At 40.7% G+C, this 24,220-nt stretch overlaps 1 protein-coding gene across 3 annotated transcripts in view; it reads right to left on the reverse strand.

Annotated features, from left to right (window-relative positions):
• The window catches only part of Astn2 (astrotactin 2), an 886,217-nt gene that overhangs the window by 146,839 nt on the left and 715,158 nt on the right, over positions 1–24,220 (reverse strand). For all 3 annotated transcript variants that reach the window (XM_070012528.1, XM_070012521.1, XM_070012512.1), the window contains 2 exons: positions 7,880–8,013; positions 4,319–4,467 (listed from right to left, as the gene is read on the reverse strand). In XM_070012528.1, coding sequence (XP_069868629.1) covers positions 4,319–4,467; positions 7,880–8,013 — 283 coding nt within the window. The remainder of the gene's footprint in view (positions 1–4,318; positions 4,468–7,879; positions 8,014–24,220) is intronic.

Consider the following 24,220-nt stretch of genomic DNA (forward strand, 5'->3'; position numbering starts at 1 on the left):
CCTCAACATAGCTTTGGAAAGGAGGAAAGCAGGACCTACAAAAGATACTGACTGGTCTTAGAAGTGGTAGAAACTAAAGCCAGATACCAGATCATCTAAAGTTCCTCTTTCTTCATTAGGCCAGGAGCAACAAGATAAAACTCATAGATGTGAGCTGAAAGGTTTAAATTGGATATAAATTCATTTTCCAGAGGTCTTAAGAGTTTATATACGAAATGTTCCTTCCAAACACTAATATGTTCAACACTAATATGTTCTCCAGCTGGTAGATCCAGACATTGAGAAGTGACTAGATCAGAGCATTATTTATCCCTGATTCAGTGGATTCATTCACTGATGGATTTATAATTTGATGGAATTGGTAAAAAACAAAATTGGAAGTAAGGGCTGGTTGGTCACTAGGAACATTCCCTAGAAAGATTGATCATCTGAGCACTTCCATTTTATTAGAGAATTAAATTAGTAGTGTAAAAATTACTAAAAAAATATGTTGGAAGCTGGGAAGGTGACTCAGTGTTAGAGAGCTTGCCTTGCATGCATGAGGCCCTGGGTTCGATTCTAAGCACTAGATAAGCAGAACAATCCGGAAGTGGCGCTGTGGCTCAAGTGGTAGAGTGCTAGCCTTGAGCTGAAGAGCTGAGGGACAGTGCCCCCATGACCAACAACAAGAATATATATATATATATATATATATATATATATATATATACACACACACACATATATATATACACACACACTCACACACATACACACACACACACACACACACACACACACACATATATATATATATATATATATATATATATATATATATATATATATATAAAATATTGGCCCAGCTGGTTCCATCAGTAACTTCTACCAAACAACTAAGGACAAAGTAACTGGCTTTAATCCAATCAGTTCTTGAGAAGATAAATTAAAAATAAAATAAAAACCCCAAAATATTTTACAATTCATTTCACACAAATATATAATCCTGATAACACAAAAGGCAAAAGTATTGTATAAAAAGGAGTAAATGGATTAACAGCCTTAGGAATATATATATAAACATTTTTATACACACATATGTAAACATTTTTGTTGGGAGTGTAATTCAAGTGGCAAAGCAGTTACATTTAATGAGTCTAAGGTTCTAGATTCAATCCCTAATACATGAAGGAAGGAAGGAAGGAAGAAAGGAAGGAAGGAAGTTACGAAGGAAGGAAGGATAGGATGTGGTAAGAAGGGAAGGATGGAGGGATGAAGGATGGAGCAAGTGAGGGAAGGAAATAGAAAGGAAGGAAGAAATGTGGGAAGAAAAGAAAAAGAATAAAGAGAGAGGAAGAAGGGAAGGATGAGGGAAAATGAAGGAAGGAAAGAATTTTTGTGTGTGTGCCAGTCCTGGGTCTTGGACTTAGAGTCTAGGTATTATCCCTGAACTTTTTTTGCTGTAGTACTCTACCACTTGAGCAACAGTTCTACTTCTGCCTTTTTGCTAGTTAATTGGAGATAAGAGTTTCACAAATGTTCCTGCTCAGGCTGGCTTTGAAACACGATCCTCAGATCTCAGCCTCCAGAATAGTTATGAATACAGATGTGAACCACCAGTGTATGGCTAGGAAGGAAATTTTCAAGAAGACAAAGAAAATCCTTAACAAAAATTTAACATACCAAATATATTTTTAAAAGAAAAACATTGTCACCATGTGAAATTCATCACAGAAATGAAGTCATTTTATCGCTTGAAAATTCATCAGTGGAATTTATGATCTTAGTGAATTAAAAAGAATAAAGTATATGATCATCTCAATAGATACAGAAAATCAACATCTAGCCCTAATGGAAGCAACAATAACAAAACCTCCTAGTAAGCTAGTAATAGAAGGTATCGTCTCCAGAGTAGCAAAAGAAAGCCACAAAAATAGTAGTCAACTTTATACTTAATAGTGAAAGTCTAAATACTTTCAGCTTAATACTAGAAACAAGGCAAAGATAACTTTTCTTGACACTTTTGTTCAATAAAGTACTAGAAATGGTGGCCAAAGCAATCAGAGAAGAAAAAAAGCCATTTAGGTTGAAAAATAGTAATATGATTATATTCTCTTTTTGAAGATGACTTGTTCTTTTTTTAAAAATTTAATTTAATTTTATTTTTTTGTGAACATACTGTACAGAGGGGTTACAATTACATGGGCAGGATAATGCGTACATTTCTTACCAAGCATTGCAGCCTCCTCCTTTGTTTACCCTTCATATCCCTTCCCACCCAAGATTTGTTCTTATATATAAAATGTTTAGGAATAACTGAACTTTTTAATCCTGGAGGAATACAAGTAGAAGGAATTTTGAAAAGATGTACTAAAATAATATCAAGGAAGTAGGACTAAAGTAGCTTCCAATCCTGGAATTTTCTGCTGATATTAAAGGAGTGAGTAAAATATACCAAAGAATTGCAGAAGGCCTAAGTGTCTAGTACTGAGGGGAGAATGAGGTGACCAAGAAGCCTTTGCAATGAGAAGGAACACTAGGGATTTGATGAGGATGTTACCTGATATATAAGAATAAACACTATTTTAAGAGTAAGACGTCTGGTTGTAAAGTCTAGCTCTACCACATATAAGTTATATGATTCCAGAGACTCACTTTATCTGCAAAAAATAAGTTTGGTAGTCATTGTTACTTTCCTCTTCTCTAATTCTGAAAATAAGAGCATGCACTAGAGATATGGACATTATTGTTAAAAGGATAAATCCACCTAATAGAGATCTTCCATTTCCCTTGGTATCTGTAGTTTACAACTTTTAAAATCATGAAATACTATGCCACAAAGACTAAAACACACACACACACACACACACACACACACACACACACACAAACACACACACAAAATACACACAGTCATAGATATTGACAAATCTTAGTACACATTTTATTTAACTGCAAACAAATGAACACAACTCCACATAAACGTACACTAACACAGAGATGCATAATGTAGCATAAACATGCAGGCAACATATACATAGACGCAAAAGGCTAGAAAGTATTAAGTGAAATCCAAAGGAGCAGGCAAAACAAAATGACCAATCTCTGTTCTTTGAATAGACACTCCACAAAAGTGACTCTGCCTCCAACTTGTTCTAACTTTTCTACCAACACATCAAATAAGTCATATCCATCTTGGGCCCCAAAATACCATGTGAATTTTCCTGTCATTCATTACCTTGGCTTCCCTGACCTATTATTCTACATTCACAGCCTCACTGTACTGGTTTCTTCCCAATCTCAGAGGAATCAAAACAAAAAAACCCAGAAAGGAAAGTATAAAAGACAAAGAAGAGAGATACAGAAAATCATAAGGGTTTTCCATTCATTCATTATTTGTTTATTCAACAAATATTTGAATGTCAGACTTATTATAGGTGTTGGGAATTCAACCTGATTTTAAAAAGGCATCATCTTTCCTTGTATTTAGAATGTAATTGGGAAAAATTATTCTTTAATTGTCTCAATAATTCACTCAGCTCAGGATTAAAACTGAATTTGATTAGCTGTCACTCACTGGAAAACCTTGAGTTAGTTCAGTTTCCTAATCTATGAAATGTGCATGATAAATGACAACCTTCAATGAAGTACTTAGCTCAGTACTTAGCATACGATGTAGATGCCTAATCAGCTTTATAGATGGAAAACAATAATTACTGAATGGAAGTCAACAGAGAATGCAAGCACCCAGTGCAGGCCATAGGTGAATGCTGGCTTTTGGCAGTGTCAGTGATTTAGAAGAACTCAGAGGTAATGGTCTAAGTTACAAACAAATGTAGGTCTTTTTAAAGACATCTTTCTCATCATCCTTCATGTTCAGTTGTTTCCAATTCTTTCTTCGCAGTTCTTGTTTAGGAGGACTACCTCAGTATATCTCATTTTAAAAGCCAATCATTTGAATTTCCTCAACTCAGTTCAGAGAAAATATGTTTACAGACCAAAGTTTCATTTGTAGCCTTCCCCAAATAGAGAAAAATAAAAAAATAAAAACACTTAAATAGGACCAACTTCATATTCTGTCTACAATGTTAAAGGCCTAACTCAGAGAAAATTTCCCAACACAATTTGTTATCTTTCCTAAATTAATACCATACACAAAACAACAACAAAGAACAAACAGAAAACACGGGGCGAGTACCAGAAGAAGAAAAATAATTCAAGGAACAATGAAACTTCCCAGTGCCTGCCTGGACCAGCGGACATCCAGTCTCCAGACATTAACAGGACATTTCCCTCCTCTGCCACAGCATCTCAGCCAAATGGGAAAGAACCTACTCACCTGTGTAGAGGTCAGTGTCTGTGTACTCGTCCACCTTCTTGTGCTGCAGGATGTAGTCAGAGACTTTGGTCCCAATAGCTGGCTGAACATCTACCCATTCCAAGGAGACCACAGTGCTGGAGGGCTCTACGGATGGGGACAGCCGCAACCTACAGGAGATATGACAGTCAAGGTTGTTTGTTTGCCAGGCAGCATCAGCAGCATGTGCTAAGGCTGGAAGCAAAGGTTTGAGCCTGGCTTCACATTTTGAATTTTTCTAACACGACTAATCCCTAAGTGGCTTCCAACAAATCATTTCTCTTCTCGAGGATTCATTTTCCTCATCTATAAATTAGGGATACAAAGAACTATCTTGTATGATCAACAACTTGATCATGGCACACACAATGTGTTCAATGAAAATGGGTTCATTTTCCATTTATTTCTACTGTATTCTCAGGGATGATCTGTTTCTTAAATAAATTGACAGTGATTTCAGACAAAGGAGCTTTTAATCTTTTTCTTAAAAGGATACTCAAAAGTCAATACTCAGGACTCCTGGAGTGAATTGATTTTCAAAGCAGCAAAATTCAGAATGATTGAAGATTACAACTGGATTGGGGCTGAGAAATAATGAAATATAAGATAGGCACTTGTGATTCATCAATACGGTGAGTTGAGATTCAGAGGATCACAGTTCAAGGCCAGCCCAGGAAAAGATGTCAATCAATATGCTGGGCATGGTGGTATGTGTCTATCATCCCAGGTTAGCCCAGGCTTCATTTCAATGACAAAAACTGGATATAATGGCAGGTGCCTGTCATCACAGTTCTGAAGGGAAGCCTAAAATAGGTAACTCATGGTCCAGTTGCAGACCTGGGCAAAAAGTGACACTCTATTTCTGTATACCCAATGCAAAAAAAGGTTAGAGGCATTGTTGAGTGGTAAAAAGCCTACCTAGCAAGTAGACGGACGTGGTTCAAAGCCCTAGTATGGCAAAGAAAAAAGAAAAGATGAGAAGAGAAAAGAGGAAGAGAGAGAGAAAGAAAGAAGGAAAGAGAAAGAGAGAAAAGAAAGGAGAGAGAAAGAAAAACAGAAAGATAGGAAGAAAGGAAGAAGGAAGGAAAGAGAAAGAAAGAAAGAAAGAAAGAAAGAAAGAAAGAAAGAAAGAAAGAAAGAAAGAAAGAAAGAAAAAGAAAGAAAGAAAGAAAGAAAGAAAGAAAGAGGAAGGAAGGAAGGAAGGAAGGAAGGAAAGAAGGAAGAAAGAAAGAAGGAAGGAAGGAAGGAAGGAAGCAGGAAAGGGAGGAATAAGGAAGGAAGGAAGGAAGGAAGGAAGGAAGGAAGGAAGGAAGGGAGGGAGGGAGGGAGGGAGGGAGGGAGGGAGGGAGGGAGGGAGGAAGGAAGGAATCAAGCAAGCAAACAACTTGGGCACAGGTGGCTCACACCTGTAATCCTTCCTACTCAGGAGGCTGAGATCTGAGGATCACAGTTGGAAGCTGCCTGAGTAGGAAAATCTTTGAGACTCTTATTCTCCAATTAATTACCCAGAACTCAAAAGTAGATCTATGAATCAAGTGGTAGCGTGTTAGCTCTGAGCAAAACAAGCTCAGAGACAGCGCCCAGGCCCTGAGCTCAAGTCCCAGTACTGGCACCAAAAAAAGAAAGAAAGAGAGCTGGGTTCTGGTGGCTCATGCCTGTAATCCTAGCTACTCAGGAGGCTGAGATCTGAGGATCATGGTTCAAAGCCAGCCTGGGCAGAAATGTCTCTGAGACTCTTATCTCCAATTAACCACCAGAAAACTGGAAGTGGTGCTGTGGCTCAAGTGGTAGAGTGGCTCACCTTGAGTTGAAGAGCAAGGGACAGTGCCCAGGCCCAGAGTTCAAGCCCTATGACTGACGAGACAGAGACAGAGAGAGAGAGAGAGAGAGAGAGAGAGAGAGAGAGAGAGAGAGAGAGAGAGAGAGAGAGAGAGAGAGAGAGAGAGAGAGAGAGAGAGAGGGAGGGAGGAGAGAGAGAGAGAGAGAGAGAGAGAGAGAGAGAGAGAGAGAGAGAGAGGGAGGGAGAGAGAGGAGAGAGAGAGAGAGAGAGAGAGAGAGAGAGAGAGAGAGAGAGAGAGAGAGAGAGAGAGAGAGAGAGAAGAAAGTGTAATTTCTTCACGTCTCAAAATGAGAAAAGGGAAGAAGGCATAGAAAAGGCAAGTGGCTTGCTAAAGGTCAGACAACAAGTTGTGGAACAGAGCAATCATGACAACACTGCTGAACCTCAGCCCAGATTCCTTTTCTTCTATTACAGGGCACTTATCTCTTTGAGCATGTGACTCCTGTCATCCTATGGGAAGACCTTGTGGGACTCTGCTTCCCAGGACTGCTCCTGCCCAATTCTTTTCTCCTCTTCTCCCTAATCACATTCTTCCAATCAAGATAACCTACTGCCGCAGATACATGTTCTGCATCGGGGCCTTCACATATGTTATTCATATGCCTCAACCACGATTCTCAGGGTTGATTGGCTACCGGGCTATATGACTATAATGTAGGTCTTTTCAAAGAGAATTTTTTCAGATAACTCGTCTTGTCTCCCACCTAGCAGTCCACCATTATTCATTCTCCTTATGAGCAACTATTTGTTTTTGCTGTTGTTATTTCATTTTATTATTTTTTTTGCTGTATTTTGAGAGAGTCTCATTCTATAGCCAAGACTGGTCTTGAACTTGTGTACCTTCTTGCCTCCCAAATGCTGAGATTATAGGTATGCACTACCATACTAGCTCTTACTGAACTTTTTAAACTGTCTTATTTTCCTTTGGTTTAAGTCTCTCCTACTAAGTTACTAGCGACCTTCATGGAAGAATGTACCTATCTTAATTTCCAGTGCCTTTTACATAGCAAGTATCCCAAAATACTGAAGTATGAACTCCACTGGAAGCAAGAAGTTTTGTTTTCTTTGTTGTGGTTTTTGATTTCTATTATTCTTGTTTTCTTTGTTCATTTATCTGTCTTTGGGAGGGTAAAGGGGGCACAGAAATGGAGGGACAAAGTGCAAATAAATGCAGCGTGGTACTCACTAGACATGATGTTGAAAATGAACTATTAGACTTGTGGGTGGAGACAAGAGGGAAAACTGAGAGAGAGCAAGGGGAGGGGTGACATTGTCCAAAAAGACATGTACTCATTACCTGACTTATGCAACTGTAACCCCTCTGTACAGCACCTTTAGAATAACAATAGATAGCTTAAAATCATTGTAGCTCCTTAGGAAAGTTCCTTTCTTTATCTCAGTAGCCCCAGTACCCCAAAGGGACAAAGTACAAGTCACTTGCCCAGCTAAACCTCTTCTGAGCTAAGGAAGGAAGGCTGGGTGTGAGGCATCATTTAACATAACACACCTCATAATGCCTCGTATAAAATCTCCCCCTTCTTCCAGAGCTCCTTCTTTCTCCCCAAAAAGGTGATCAGGCATCAGGGATTCCAGGGATCCAGTTATGCATCCTGGCAACAGAATTAAGCCCTGGCCTGCGTTGGCAAGGCAAGAGCATGAGCCCGTGTGGAGTGAAGAAAGGAAGATGGGCTGTGGATACGTACACTGGCTGTGGGAGAGGGCTACAGTTGGGAAGCCCACTGGCATCAAAGGCACTGAGGTCACACCTGCACCAGTCATCAATCACGTCCCCTTTGCCCGAGCACCAGTAGGAACTCATCAGGGCACTCTTGAAGGCCTGGAAGGATAACAGAAAGAGTGGTCAAGGTCACAGTGGCAAAACAGAATAGTGTTGAGGACAGCCATGTTGTCCCACAACGCCATGGACACCAACTGTGCTCAAATCCCTTGCACTTGCAGCATCAGGAATATCTCCCATCCCGAGACACTCTGTACCCAGCACTCTGAGTGGCTCTGGAGACATAACACTAAGAGCATCCATTGAAACTTCTTCTGACCCTGGCATTGTACAGGTATTAACAACTGTGATCCTCACAGTAACTCCACATGAGAAGTTATTGTACTGTTATTATCATTATTCTCTCATTTTACAAAATAGAAGCGTGAAGCACACCAGGAAGTAGGTAACTTGTCTGCATTTCACAGATAATAAATGATGAAGTTTAGATCTGAATCGAGGGAATATTGCTCCAAGTCCTGCCCTGTTAGAAACATTCTGCTAGCTAGGTGCTGGTGGCACACGCCTGTAATCCTAGCTACTCAGGAGGCTGAGATCTGAGGATCATGGTTCAAAGCCAACCCAGGCAGGAAAGGCCGTGAAACTCTTATCTCCAATAACCACCAGAAACTGGAAGTGGTGCTGTGGCTCAAGTGGTAGAGTGCTAGCCTTGAGCTGAATTGCTGAGGGACAGTGTTCAGGCCTAGAGTTCAAGCCCCAAGACCAACAAAAAAGAAAAGAAAAGAAGAAATACTCTGCTACAATGCACTGATCACTGATCCTGATCTTCTCACAGCCTTGCATTAAAAAAAAACAACCTACAGAAGCTCCAAGTTTCAGCTCCTGGCCACCTCCCCAGTCTTACTTCTTGTCAACCTGATGACCTTCCAAGCATAGCTCTAGCCACTGTTTTGCAACCACCATCATAGTGAATCCCTGCCTAGGTGCATGCAAATAGAGAGACAATGTGCCTATCTATTACCTTCTGTGGATGAGATATGCATATGACAGTAATCTCCTCTACAACTCTACTTTATTATCTGTATTTTTGGAATAATTACCAATCTAGTTAGAAGAGTGAGTGAGAAGATGTTTATAAAGTTTCCAGGATGGTGAATGTTTATGGCATTATAAAATATGGATAGGGTTCTTAGAAACATGATGGGTGGAGTCACCAGGAGTTGTTTTCTGTCCTGTATGCACAGGTGCTCTACATCAGAAGACAGCTAAGCTAAGCATACTCTATGAAGGAGCAGGGAGTAACTACTTTTAGCAACTGGATCATATTTGCCACAAATACTTAACACTGCATTTGCAGCAATAAAGTGGCATAGGCAATACTTTAAGCAGATATAGTGTGTTCCAGTAACAGTTACAAATATTTACAAAGATAGGAAGTAGGCTAGGTTGGGGTTGATGGCTGTAAATGATGAACAGCAATCTAATGCTGTTTGATTGTCTTTTTATTTTAAGAGCTCCTTACACTCCAACTCACTCTTTTCGGCTCACATGAAACTGCTTGTTCTCTGGATAACTCACCCTGAATTCCTTAAACTTGGAATTAAGCGTGGTCCTTTTCTAGACATCCTATTTACTTTTATTTTTATTTATTTACTTGCTGGTCCTGGGGCTTGAACTCTGGGCCCTAGTGCTTACACTGAGCTTCTTTTGTTTAAGGAAAGTGCTTTACTAGTTGAGCCACTGAGCCACAGCGCCACTTCTGCCTTCTTCAAGTAGTCCATTGGAGATAAGAGTCTCATGGAGTTTACTGCCTGGGTGAGCTTTGAGCCGTAGTCCTCAAATCTCAGCCTCTTGAGTAGCTAGGAGTACATGCAAAAGCCCTTGGCCACCTGGCTTCCTCTAGACATCTTTAACACTAGCTCATTCCAACCACCCCATAGCCATGCCCGCCCCGGGCCTGTCTCACCCCAAGACATTGATTGGCCAGGACAAGGACTGGGACTATTCCCATAAATGCCATCACAGGTTTTAGCACAGTTATTCCATTGATAATACTAATAAATTAATGTGCCTTGAAAACATGGTTATTAGGTAAAAAGAACCTGGAAGGTATTTTTTTTAATTCACCTGAAAAGAGGTCTCATGTGTTCCCTTGTATTTTCTTTCCCTCTCTCAGATACAGGTATAGGAGGTTCTTTAAGCATGTAACATGTGCTTGATGCTTAAGATACTGGTTAAGCCATTCCATTCACATTGTAAGTCACTGAACGTATGATAGCTATCTTTAAAATCTAAGGATTCTGCAGGGTCTATCAACTGATGAGTACATAAAGAAAACACACACATATATTTAAATATGTATATATATTATTCAGCCATAAAGAAGAATGAAATTATGTCATTTGCAGGAAAATATATAAAACTGGAGGTCATCATGTTAAGTGAAGTAAGTGAGGTTGAAAAAGACAAATATTTCATGTTCTTTCTCATATGCAGAAACTAGACCTGGAAAAAAAAGAATGACACAAGTATAAAACTAAGTGATCTGTGTGATGGTGGCTCACGCCTGTAATCCTAGCTACTCAGGAGGCTGAGATCTGAGGATCATGGTTCAAAACCAGCCCAGGCAGAAAAGTCTTTGAGACTCTTATTTCCAATAAACCACCAGAAAACCAGAAGTGGTGCTGTGGTTCAAGTGGTAGAGTGCTCCCCTTGAGCTGAAGAGCTGAGGGACAGAGCCCAGGCCCAGAGTTCAAGCCTATGACCAATAAAACAAACAAACACTAAGTGATCATTTTTTGTGAAGGGGGGAGGGAATCAATAGAATAGGGGAATAAAAGGGGAGGAGAGGAGGTAAATGTGACCAACTACTTCATGGAATCTTCTAACTTTTTTTGCTCAAGGCTAGCACTCTACCACTTGAGCCACAGTGCCACTTCTGCCTTTTTCTGTATATTTGGTACTAAAGAATCGAACCCAGGGCTTTGTGCATGCTAGGCAAGCACTCTACCACTAAGGCACATTCCCAGCCCCCCACTAACATTTTAAAAACAGAGTAGAGGGGGGAATAGGAGAGTGTGAATTTGATTGAAGTATATGGCCTTGTGCTGGTGGCTCACACCTGTAATTCTAGCTACTCAAGAGGCTGAGATCTAAGGATTGTAGTTCAAAGCTAGCTTGGGCAGTAAATTTAGAGGTTTCGGTAGTTAATCTCCAACTAAGTACCAAAGAGCCAGAAGTGGAGATGTGGCCCAAATGGTAGGAGCCTAGCCTTGAGTAAAATAGCTTCAAGCTCCAGGATACACACACACACACACACAGACACACACACACAGACACACACACACAGACACACACAGACACACACACACACACACACACACACACACACACACACACACACATACACACATACCCTGAAACAATCCCAAGAATATTATATGCATGTATGGAAATATCAAAATGAAACATCTTTGTACAATTAATATACACTAATAAAAATCAAACACATTAAAAAAAACCCTGAGGGTCCCAGAGAACAGTATCTTCTTTGCCGTATGTGTGCTGTGCCGCCCCTATGTGCTTCCTTTCCTTTCCTTTCCAACTTTTACTTTCTATGTGCCCTTCAGATAAAAGGTACACACTGCCTCTCTCCAAGCACAGCTGACTTCCCAGATGCCACCTCTCTCCTGCACTAGTCAAGATCCATTACAGAATGTTTGAGGGAAACAGGTCTGGGTTCCCCCTCCTAAGCCCCTCAGAAGCAATACAGCCCTAGAAGAACATCATGTGTTAGAGAACCTTGTAAGCTGGATGTGGGGGTGGCACCCCTGTAATCACAGCACTTGGGAGGATGCAACAAGAGGATTACAAATTCAAGGCCAGTCTAGGTTGTATAGGAAATCTGAGGCTAGCCTGAGGTACCAAAGAGAGACTCTATCTCAAGAAAACCACGGAAAATAATGATGAACTATTCCTGTGTACAATTATATTGTTATTATTTCAGTAGTCACACAAAGGAGTCACCCTTCAACCAATCAGCTTATCAGTACAACACATTTTGACCTATGCTACCACGTTCATTCTTCTCATCCATCCAACCCAAACCCTGCTTATTTTTTAATTTCATAGGACATGCATTGAATATTATAACTTCATTCTCCCTACTTTCTTCTCTTTCTTGTTACCTCCCTCTCTCTTTGTTGTTGGCTTTTGAATCTCAATCCTCAGATCTCAGCCTCCTGTGTATCTGGGATTATAAGAGTAAGACACACCAGAGCCCAGCTTCCTCTCTTCTTCTATCAACCCTCATCTCTTTGACCTTCCTCCAGCATCTTTCAAGTGCTAGTTTCCTGGTATTCACGCTGTTGGACTGTGAGTTCATTTTCTTAAAGAATTACACAAGCCCTTTTTGCATTTCTCCCAAAGGTTTTGACCAAAGCCACTAATGAATCCTGCCACATATTCTTACCCATACTGTCTCCTAGGAATGAACACATTACCTAATTTTCCTGAGTTAAGTGAGCACCCAGAGAAATGAAAACAAATTTATTATAAAAGCAAATGTTCCTGGAAAATGAATTATGAAGTTCAATGAACTTGAAGTAAGCTTAAGAAATGTAATCCTTTCAACAGTTCTGAGAGACTGATACAGTGACCCTCAGGTTTGAAAACTAGGAATCAGAACAGCGAAGCAATTTCCCTCAGGTCATATAGCAATAGTGGCAGCAAATTCCAGCCCAGATTTCCATCACTTCAAAGTTCAGGTCTTTTTCTATTCAACCATGAAGATCAGTGAGATTAATGCCAAGTAAGGTTGCAGATTCAGTGAACAAAAATATCAGACGTTCTGTTAAATTTAAATGTAAACTTTTCATGAAGTAGTTACATGTAAGTGTCTGGGTCAGAATATACCATACAGGGCTGGGAAGGTGGCTCAGTGGTAGAGCGCTTGCCTTGCATACATGAGGCCCTGGGTTCGATTCCCCAGAACCGCATAAGCAAAAAGAAAAAAAGCCAGAAGTGGCGCTGTGGCTCGAGTGGTAGAGCACTAGCCTTGAGCTGAAGAGCTGAGGGCCAGTGCCCAGACCCAGAGTTCAGGCCCCATGACCAGACCCCCCCCCCCAAAAAAAAGAATATACCATATAGTAGGACCACTTTTCCTACCAGGTACCAGATTCTATGCTAGGAAAACAATGTCCCTTCTTCAACCGGCATGAGGAGAAGGAGGAACTCTCTTTATTTATTTATTTATTTACTTTTAAATTTGAAAATACTGTACAGAGGGGTTACAATTACATGAGCAAGATAATGAGTATATTTCTTTTTTTGGGGGGGGGGTCCGGTCATGGGGCCTGAACTCTGGGCCTGGGCGCTGTCCCTCAGCTCTTCAGATCAAGGCTAGCGCTCTACCACTTGAGCCACAGTGCCACTTCCGGCTTTTTTTTTTCTTTTTTTTTTTTTTGCTTATATGGTGCTGAGGAATCGAACCCAGGGCCTCAGGCATGCAAGGCAAGCGCTCTACCACTGAGCCACCTTCCCAGCCCAAATGAGTATATTTCTTATCAAGCATTGTAGCCTCTTCCTTTGTTTCCCCTTCCCATCCCTTCCCATCCTCCCCTCGCCCCCCCAATCTTCCACCCCGCCCCCCGCCCCACCACCAAAGTTGTAAAGTTCATTTTTGACATAACGACTTGTACATCTCATTGTTGCAATGGGTCCACCTGTATCCCTATTTAAATGATTTTTTTTTCCCTTCCCCTCCACAAATTATATCCACATCAAATACAGTGAAAGCAGGGGTTATACCGTGGGGGAAGGAAGGAGGAACTCTCTTAAGGACAGAAAACATATAGGACCGCATGTGGTTATACAGACTGTCAGACCTTTCCTCTCTCATTGGCAGGTCCCCTTTATTGAAATTATCCTGCACAACCGCTCATAGATTCTGTAACATCTCCAGCCAATGCTAAGGGGCCTTAATTACCATAATGGTGAAATCCAGGGTCATGGGGGAAAGTGACACAGATGGTAAGATTGCATTGGGTTCCAGCAATGGAGAGAGAACATCCTGTTTTTTTGTGTGTGTATGTGTTTTTGTTTTTTTGCCTCTGTGTGTGTGTGTGTGTGTGTGTGTGTGTGTGTGTGTGTGTATGTGTGTGTGTTCTCTATAATCAAATGGAGCTTAAGCTTGTGCAAAACAAAACAGGAAATCTCTCTGGGCAGTTCTTGGGAAGAAAATCTGCCTGTGAGTCTCCCAACTCCACTTGATCTTTCTCAGAACTGTAAGAACAGAGCAGAGACTGGTGCAATGGCCAGGCAAACCCTGGATGGAGCCCAAACACTCTCCGATAAAAGGCTGACATCAAACAGGGACTTTATGCAAAGCAGCAAAAGCCAGCCTTGTGTCAGCGCAGGATCATTCTTCCTCATGTCTCCAGACCTTGCAACACTCCATCCCCAGTCCAATTAGATCCCAGGGGAGGGAGAATCATTGGCTCTTCCAGCTTCACAGGCTTCAATCTGTAAATCTTCGTATCTAATCCATTTGCAGATGCACATACAGTGGCCCAGATGCTAGCTGGCTGGCCCAAGGAGACAAGAGAGACCTTTTGCTGAAGCTACTCTCTTCCCTCCAGTTCATGCTCAAAATCACCTTCCAATCAGTACTTCCCATTCCCATGTACAGACAGATATGCAGGAGAAGGGAAGAACTTGAACTGAAGTCTATTTGCATCTCAGTACCCTTGACCTTCTTAGGTCACACAGAAACAATAAACACCAAGATTTTATCCAAAAAAAATCCTTTACAGCTGGTCTGCTTTGGATCATGTGTTTGTGCATGTGTGCATGTGCCTGTGTGTGCCTGTGTGTGCCTCTGTGTGTGTGTGTGTGTGTGTGTGTGTGTGTGTGTGTATCTAAGAGAGAGAGAGAGAGAGAGGGTTCTCAGAGGAAAATGAAACCTTGCACTGGAGGTGTCTTGACTTCTAGCTTTTGAGTAAATGCAGGGACTTAAAAACAAATCCTGTTAATTCTTACAAGGACTACATTTGCATGGTCATTGGTTTTCATAACAAAGAAGGTTTGGATTTCCAGAATTTATAAATGTTTCCAACTTTAGGTAATTAGTTAGCAAATCATGTTGAGCAGGAGGAAAACACACACACACACACACACACACACACACACACACACACACACACACACACACACACCAAAAAAAAAAGCAATCAATATAAATAAAATCAGGATTTATTCCTGACTCTTGTTACTTTCCTATTTGAACTTGAATAAGTGATCCCACTTCCTACTCCTCAGTTTCTCCATCAGCAAAATGAAGGAGGAGACATATTTGTGAAGGTTCAATTAAGTTCAATAAACATTCACTGAACTTTTTACTCCTTACCACGTGCTGTCTAAAAGTTAAGAAAGGGGATGAACAAGACCCAGTGGCTAACTTCAAAGGACTCATGGCTTAATGGTAAAGACAGACAGAGAATCAAAATTACTGTGGTTCAAATGCTGTGAAGTAATATACACAGGAGGCTTTGGGAATACAAAGGAAGGAGCCTTCTAGTTCTGAAAATTGTGACAATGTTTTCAGAATCTTAAAAATTTTGGGCCATTACAATAGACACATGAAGAAATGTTCAACATCCCTAGTCATAAAAGAAATGCAAATCAAAACAACATTGAGATATCACCTCACCCCAGTTAGAATGGCAAAAATCAAGAACTCTAATAACAACAGATGCTGGAGGGGATGTGGACAGAAAGGAACCTTACTTCATTGTTGGTGGGAATGTAAACTTGTTCAACCACTTTGGAAAGCAGTATGGAGGTTCCTCAAAAGACTTCACATAGAACTCCCCTATGACCCAGCAATCCCACTTTTGGGCATTTACCCAAATGTTTACAAACAAGACCACACTAAAGCTACCAGCACAACTATGTTTATTGCAGCATTATTTACCATAGCTAAGATATGGAACCAACCCAGATGTCCCTCAGCAGATGAATGGATCAAGAAAATGTGGTATATGTACACAATGGAATTCTATGCCTCCATCAGAAAGAATGACATTGCCCCATTTGTTAGGAAATGGAAAAACTTGGAAAAAATTATATTAAGTGAAGTAAGCCAGGCCCAAAGAAACATAGGTCCCATGGTTTCCCTTATTTGCAATATCTAGTATATGTATGAGTCAAGCGGAAAAGGTCAGATAATGTGAGGTCAGGAAAATGAACCCTTAGATATGTATTTTAATGTTTTTTTCTTTCATGCATGTGTTTCTAACACATTTATAAGATTATCTCTTTGTTGCTTTGTATGTCCCTCCCCCACAGTGTAACTCCTGCTTTCACTATATTTGATGTCAGTATAACTTGTGGAGGAGATGGGGAAAAACCAGTTGTTTAAGGATACAGGTGGACCTGTTGCAACAATGAGAAGTACAAGTTGTCATGTCCAAAACGAGCTTTACAATGTTGGTTGGGGGGAGGGAAGGGGGAGGAGGGAGGGGAAGGGGAAGGATTGGGATTGGGAGGGAGGGGGGAGGCTGGGAAAGGATGTGAAGGGTAAACCAAAGGAGGAGGGTGCAATGCTTGGTAAGAAATGTACGCATTATCCTGCCCATGTAACCCCTCTGTACAATATGTTCACAAATAAAATTAAATTAAATTAAAAAAAAATTTTGGGCCATGGACACTAAGTATCATTATGCCCATGTTTGAATACCATTGTCTATACTTCTAATGACTATATTTTTGTACTACCAATTAGTCTCCTTGCTGAAATCAAGTCAGTATTTTTTTAATCAGCCCTGGGGCCTGAACTCAGGCCCTGGGTGCTGTCACTGAGCTTTTTCACTCAAGGCTGGCACTCGACCACTTTGAGCCCAGCTCTACTTTTGGTTTTATGGTGGATAATTGGAGATAAGAGTCTCATGGACTTTCCTGTCTAGGATGGCCTTGAACCGCAATCCTCAGATCTCAGCCTCCTAAAAGCTAGGCTTACAGGCATGAGACACCAGTACATTGCCAAGTCAGTATTTTTTGACAGTGGATGGTTTTAGTCTGTAAGATTCCAGAAACATACTGAGAAGTCCTCAGTCTAAGCTTCTAAGCTACAGAACAAACAAGTTTGGCCATGTGTCTTCACAATATATACTAAATAAGGAAAGGAAAAGCTTTCTAAAGACAAAGCAATCTATTATCTTTTATTTCCTGGTTCCATTTCAGAGCCTAACTAATAGTACCTCGCATGTAATAAAAGTCAATCAATATTTATTGAATTGAATTAAAAGTACATCTGAAATACTGAATAAAACAAACCAACTTGAGCCTGGTGCTGGTGACACACCTTTAATCCTAGCTAGGATTATACTCAGGAAGCTTGAGCTCTGAGTATCTTTGTTCAAAGCCAACCCATGCAGGAAAGTCCGTGACTCAGGTATGTCCAATAAACTACTAAAACAAACAAACAAACAAAAAGATCCAGAAATGTAGCTGTGGCTCAGAGGTAGAACACTAGCCTTGAGCAAAAAAGCTCAAGGATAGAACCCAAGCACTGAGTTCAGGCTCCAGGACTAGCACCCTTCCCCACTCCCAAAAAACACAACAACTAATCATTGGTGAAAGCAATGAAAACATGTATGAGTATGAGCCACGGAGGGCCATGTGCCTCCCTTCCCCCCACTTCCATCACCCAAACGTAGCCAGTCCTGCCTCTTCCATGGACCACTACCATGACTGGCTGACTCCTAGCTCCCATGTCAGCAAACCCAGCCCATCCCCTCACCACTTTCTATGGTGTCACTGAGACTTCCACCCTCCTTCTGGGACCCTTCAGACTTCAGCCTTGTGTCTCTCCTTCCAGCTAATTTTCCCTGTTCCCACTCGCTGATCCAGCACTCTCTAACTCCTCAGGGTAATTCATTGTTCCATGCCCGCACACTTTTTGCATACTGCACCTTGGGTCTTATGCCTTCTCTCTACTTCTTCCTCTTTGCTAAACTCTAGGAACTCTGCACTGCCCACCAGGATTCTGTTCACACCTTGGCAGATTTGTATCTTTCCCTCATTTTTCACTGTATTGTGTGTGTGTGTGTGTGTGTGTGTGTGTGTGTGTGTGTGTGTGTGTGTGTGTGTGTGTGTGTGTGTTGCAGATTCTGTAATGCCTTACAGTTTTTGTTTATAATTAACCTCTGTGTCCCTAACTCCAAGTAGAAAGATTAACTACATAATACAGTCCCCCAAATAGTGTTACATTGGTAGGAATGGATAGGATGATCTAACAGAGACTTATCTCCTTGCCGCCATTATTCTCCTAGAAAAACAGATGACAGAAAAGGAATTACAATAAGAAACTAAATTATCATAAAGCCACTGGAATGTAGGAAGCAAGGAGTTAGGGAAGTAGGATCCCTTTTAGAGGCAATTAGGATTCCTGCATGGACAACAGTGGATTGACATATTCGTTTTTTCCAGGAAGTAACTGAATGTATAAAATAAGATGTAAATAAATAGAGGTGGGGTAGTCATGGTTGACTCCTGGATTCACAGTAGGAGAGTGAACTGCTAAGGCCACATTAACCATTGTGCTCAGTTGGTCAGGGTGAAGGATGACTGACAAATACAGACAGGATTTCAGAGGCTAGCATAGATACCATAGGTCATCACAGCTGCCTCAAAGAAACATGAATACAGGCTTCTAAGCACAAGGAAGTCTACCAGATAATGCACCAAGGCCAGGCCATTCAGTCATCAGACACACCCTTGTAAGAGCTGAAGGAGAGTTTTTGGTTTTCTGAGGATGTGTGTGTGTGTGTGTGTGTGTGTGTGTGTGTGTGTGTGTGTGTGTGTGTGTGTGTGTGTTGGTTCTGGAGCCTGAACTCTGGGCCTAGGTTCTATCCCTGAGCTCCTTTTTCTGAAGGCTAGCAGTCTAACACTTGAGCCACTGGGCCACTTCCAGCTTTTTCTGTTTAATTGGAGATACCATAAGAGTCTCACGGACTTTCCTGTCTGGGCTGGCTTCAAACCTCAATCCTTAGATTTCAACTTCATAAGAAGCTAGAATTACAAGTGTGAGCCACTGGCACCCAGTTTTGGTTTGTTTATTAAGTAAAATGCACTGAAGTGCTATCCTTGGTTAATACCACACTGTGTTGCAAAGATACAGCTGTTGATATCAAAGTGAAGATGAGGATGTATTTGACACAAAACATGTTCTAGAAGGAAATAAATATGTACATCAGAAATGATTGCTTCTCAGTTTATCTCACCTATTATACTAGGACAATCAAAAGAAAACTTCCATATAAAAATTCCATCTTGGGCTGGGAATGTGGCGTAGGGGTAGAGTTTTTGTCTAGCATGCATGAAGCCCTGGGTTTGATTCCTTAGTACCACATACACAGAAAAGCTGGAAGTGGTGCTGTGGCTCAAGTAGTAGAGTGCTAGCCTTGAGCAAAAAGAGGAGTTCTGATGTGTACACAGTGTTCTCGTTGGTACAGATCTCTGCAGGATACTAGAATGGTGTGGGTACACCATGGTACAACTGTCAAAGTGTACTGCACCAAGAAAACCTGAACATAAACTATGCACTTGGGGTGATATTGACCTATCAATTACAACAAATGTACTACTCTATTGTAAGATGTTGATGCAGAAGAGGCTGTGGGTGTTACGTGGGTACTGGACATTTAGAAAATTTTTGTACTCTCTCCCCAGCGTTTCTAAGAACCTAAAGTTTTTCTTTACAAAGTCTATTTGGTGTTCTGCTAGCTAGAACTAATGTCCTCCTCATATTTCTCCTCTCCTCCTCTTCTTCTTCCCCTTCTTTCTCCTTCTCTTTTTCCTTTTCCTTTACACCCTTCTTTTCTTCTTTTTGAGACAGAGTCTTGCTATCAATCCCAGACCTCAGTTCTTAATCTTTCAGCCTCAGCCTCCTTAGTGCTGGGATTATAACAACCACAACACTGGCTTCTTTCTGTTAACTTCTAAAAGCTAACCCCTGGCAGTGGTGCTGATAGTCCCTAGTACTCCTTAACATACGAGAGTGAGAAGGGGCTGAGCATGGGGGCACATGCCTGTAGGCCTAGCTAGTGAAAAGCATTGGTAGGAAGATTGTTGTCCCTGGGCAAAAACATCAGACTCTACTTAAAAAATAACAGAATTATAAAGAGCTGAAAGCATAACTCAGGTTGTAGACTGCCTGCCTAACAGGCACAATGTCCTAAGTTCAAATCCCTGTATACCATAAAAAAAAAAAAACACAAAGAAGAAAGAAAGTGAAAGGTCAGGGAAGATACAGGCCCAGGATTGCCTAGATAGAATACAGTGGAGCAGACTCTTCTGTGAACTTATAGCTCCAAATCCCAAGCTTTATGCTGCATTTCCTATCTCCAATCCCAGATACCCCCAGTTAGTGAGGAAATACCAACTTGCGAGCACCTAGTCCCTCTATCACAAATTGTACAACTCTCTCTATGGCTATATCCATCACAGAAATGATGTCTAATTTTCCCTGTCAGGATAAAACTACTTTTTAAATCATCTTCCCCTCAATGATGAGACCCCAACAAAACAGCAACTTAATCTAGGTGACAGAAGGAAGGCATTTATGGTTGGCCAAATCTTTATCCTGCCACATTTACCCCTGTTAATGAAAACATATGAGATAAATAAATATAGAACTCACTGAGACACCCACATGGGACTCTGACAGCTCTTTTTGTTTCCCAAGATATACAGAGGCAAGGAGCTGCTTTTCTTGTCAGTCCTGTATTTCCACTACCATCCATCTTGATGTGGATGAAGTACTGGATGTGAGTGTATTAAATATAACAGTAAGCATCTTTTGAACATTCCTATATGTCAGACATGGTCCTCAGTGTTTGACAGAGAGGAACTCATTTAATGATTCTTGCTCCATAATGAACTATATATTGTCTCTGTTATATAAGAGAATGACACTAAAGATCTACCATATGCACCTGAGCCAGTATTTAGCACAACAAAATCCATAAATTCCTTAAACTCCAAACTTCATTTAATCTCTTCAGCAAGCCTGTACTGTACTCTACTTTAATGTCATGGTTGTCTCCCTGGAATCCTAGAAAACGCTGACATTTTTAAAACTGTGTGTGAGACTCTGTATCTGGAAACTTGATGTTACAAAATCAGAATGATGCAAACAAATGTCTTTTCAAAACACTCAGCCCTCTACCTCTGTCCTGGTCATTTTTCTTTTCCTGAATATGAAAACGAAGTGGTATTTCAGGTAGGATTCTTACCCTCTGGAGGAGGAAGAATAAAGTGTACTTTTCTCTGGTGAGCCCCCAGATATTGTTGGACTTTGTCATATTCAAAAGTATGTTCCTAGACACCTGAATTCAATGAGATATGAACTGGCATTGAATACAACACAACTTGGGTGAGGAAGAGAGGTTAGTTCTAGGGTCAAATAAATGTTGAAAAGACTAGAGGAGACCAAACAACATAAAGCAGATTGTTCTACATAGACATTGCTGGCATGTTCTAAGAATATAATAGTTAAAATTCAGCCAGCTGCCAGTGGCTCTCTAGCTACTCAGAAGGCTACATCTGAAGACTGAGGTTTGAAGCTAGGGTGGGCAGGACGGCCAATAAGACTCTTATCTCCAATTAACTACCAAAAAGCTGGAAGTGGAGCTGTAAGTCAAGTGGTAGAGCAGTAGCCTTGAGGGGGAAAAAAAGCTCAAGGACAGTGCCCAGGCCCTGAGTTTAATAAGCCCCAAAACAAAACAAAACAAAAATTCAGCATTGACCAAAAATACATGTTCATAGATCTTTGATTTCTTTCTACATGGCATCTGGGCTATGAAACTCTTCTCCAAGTTAGGCTAATTTAGATCTGGGTTAGACACAAAATTCTCTAGCCTTAAAAACTGTATATATAGGCCAGAGCCAGTGGCACATGCTTGTAATTCTAGCTACTCAGGAACCTGAGATCTAAAGATCATGATTTGAAGCCAGCCCAGGCAAAAAAGTCTGTGAGACTCATCTCCATTTAACCATCAAAATGTCAGAAGTGGATCTATGGCTCAAGTGGTAGTGTGCTAGCCTTGAACTAAAAAGCTCTGGAACAAGACTCAGGGCCTGAGTTTGAGTCCCAGGACTGGCACCAAAAACAAAACAAAACCCTGTATTGAAAACAAAAAAAGAAGAAGAAGAAGAAGAAGAAGAAGAAGAAGAAGAAGAAGAGGAATAGAGAAAAGTAAGAGAGAGTCACAGAGGAAGTGAATTTGATAGAAGTGTACTCTATGCATGTGTGAAAATATTGCCAGGAATCCCATTTATGAAATCAATACAGAATGCTGATTTTTTTAAGCTACCTACTAACCAAGCCTTACCTTGCCCATCCTAATTCTGGCAGTAGACAGTTCAACCATAGCCACATCAGTTGATAGGCTTCTAACATCTTTCCTGTTCCAATGACATGGCTGAACATTCTTACTTCTGAGCTTAGTTTCACATGGAGTCAAGTCTTTGCAAAGCAGTCCTTAAACCACTTCTCACCACCATAATCTGTCGCCAACAACATGATGTGCCAGCCTTACCAACCTTCTAATCATGGACGGGCAGGCCACGAACTGCAATGCCACTGTGTCTCCACACAGGATCTCTGACATCCTTTTCCTCTATTCAAATCAAACTCCCTCCTTTTTTCCATTCACCAAATATTTATGAAATGTGTAAGAGATGTGAGATAATGCATCAAGTATTATTTAAACACTGGAAAGCAAACTAAAGTCTGTCTAGAGAAATTCACCACTTTGTAAGAGAGACTGGCATTAAGTAATTTCATTTGAGGTGAAGATTTTTTTTTCAAATGACTTTGAAGTCGATTTGCATTTCAGTTGTAGCACTGTAACGATGTCTAAGTACCACTGACAAATAACATTTTTATTTTCCACTTTGTTTTTCAATGTTTGGCTAAATTTCCACATTAAAAATGGCAGTGATTTATTAGATATAATAGCATCATCTATCCAAGTCCTCTCATGAAGTTATAATTAGATAGGAACAAGAAATTCTTGTGAGGGCTGTGGGTGGGGAGGGAGGTCATGCGTGGCTTTAGTGGTAGAGTGGCTGCCTGGTAAACCCAAGGCCCTAATTTCAAAGCCCAGTACTGAAAGAAGAGGGGAAGGAAAGGAGGGAGGGAAAGAGGAGGAAGAAGAAGGGGGAAGAGGAAGGAGGAGGAGAAGGAGGATGGGGGAGGAAGGGGAGAAAGGAAGATTGAAAGAGGAGGAGGTTTGCTGTGCTTTATACAGCTAAGAAAATGTACTATATATTTTTTAAAGCTGGTGGCTGGTACAGATAACCCTAGCTACTCAAGAGGCTCAAAGCCAGTTCAGGCAGGAAAGTTTATATCTCTAATTAACTACCAAAAAACTAGAAGTAGAGTTGTGGCTCGAGTGGTACAGTGCTAGACTTCAATTAAAAAAAAGAAAAAGCTCAGTGAATAGGCCCTGAATTCAAGCCCCAGGACTAGTACCAAACCAAAAACAAAACAAAAAAAGTTAGAAGAAAGGATTCTGAATGTGTTTACCATAAAGAAATAATGTAAGTGAGGCATATTTCGTCTGATTTAACCATTATACACTGTACCTGTGTACTGAAGCTTAGTGTGGCATTTCATAATTACCTGTGATTTTTACAGCCCATTTCATTGTTTAGGGCCCACTAGAACTGTAATCTCTGGAAACTCTTCCCTAATTTTCTAGAACTGAAGTCTCCCATTATATCCTGAAAAACACTTACTATGTGTTATTGAGTTATTTATTAGTTGGTCTTCCTTCTCTAATGACTATAAGCCCACTTGGGTTTTATCAAAATATTTTTGCAAAAGATATAACCCAAAACTTGGAAAAAATTATATTAAGTGAAGTAAGCCAGGCCCAAAGAAACATAGGTCCCATGGTTTCCCTTATTTGCAATATCTAGTATATGTATGAGTCAAGCGGAAAAGGTCAGATAATGTGATGTTAGGAAAATGAACCCTTAGATATGTATTTTAATGTTTTTTCTTTCATGCATGTGTTTCTAACGCATTTATAAGATTATTTCTTTGTTTCTTTGTATGTCCCTCCCCCACAGTATAACCCCCCGCTTTCACTATATTTGATGTCAGTATAATTTGTGGAGGAGATGGGGAAAACAAGTCATTTAAGGATTCAGGTGGACCTGTTGCAACAATGAGAAGTACAAATTGTCGGTGGGGGGGAGGGGGGGAAAGGATTGGGTGGGTGGGGAGGGGGGAGGC

The sequence above is a fragment of the Dipodomys merriami genome, unplaced genomic scaffold (assembly GCF_024711535.1).
Source record: "Dipodomys merriami isolate MVZ:Mamm:240054 unplaced genomic scaffold, mDipMer1.0.p SCAF_11, whole genome shotgun sequence".
Lineage (NCBI taxonomy): Eukaryota > Metazoa > Chordata > Mammalia > Rodentia > Heteromyidae > Dipodomys > Dipodomys merriami.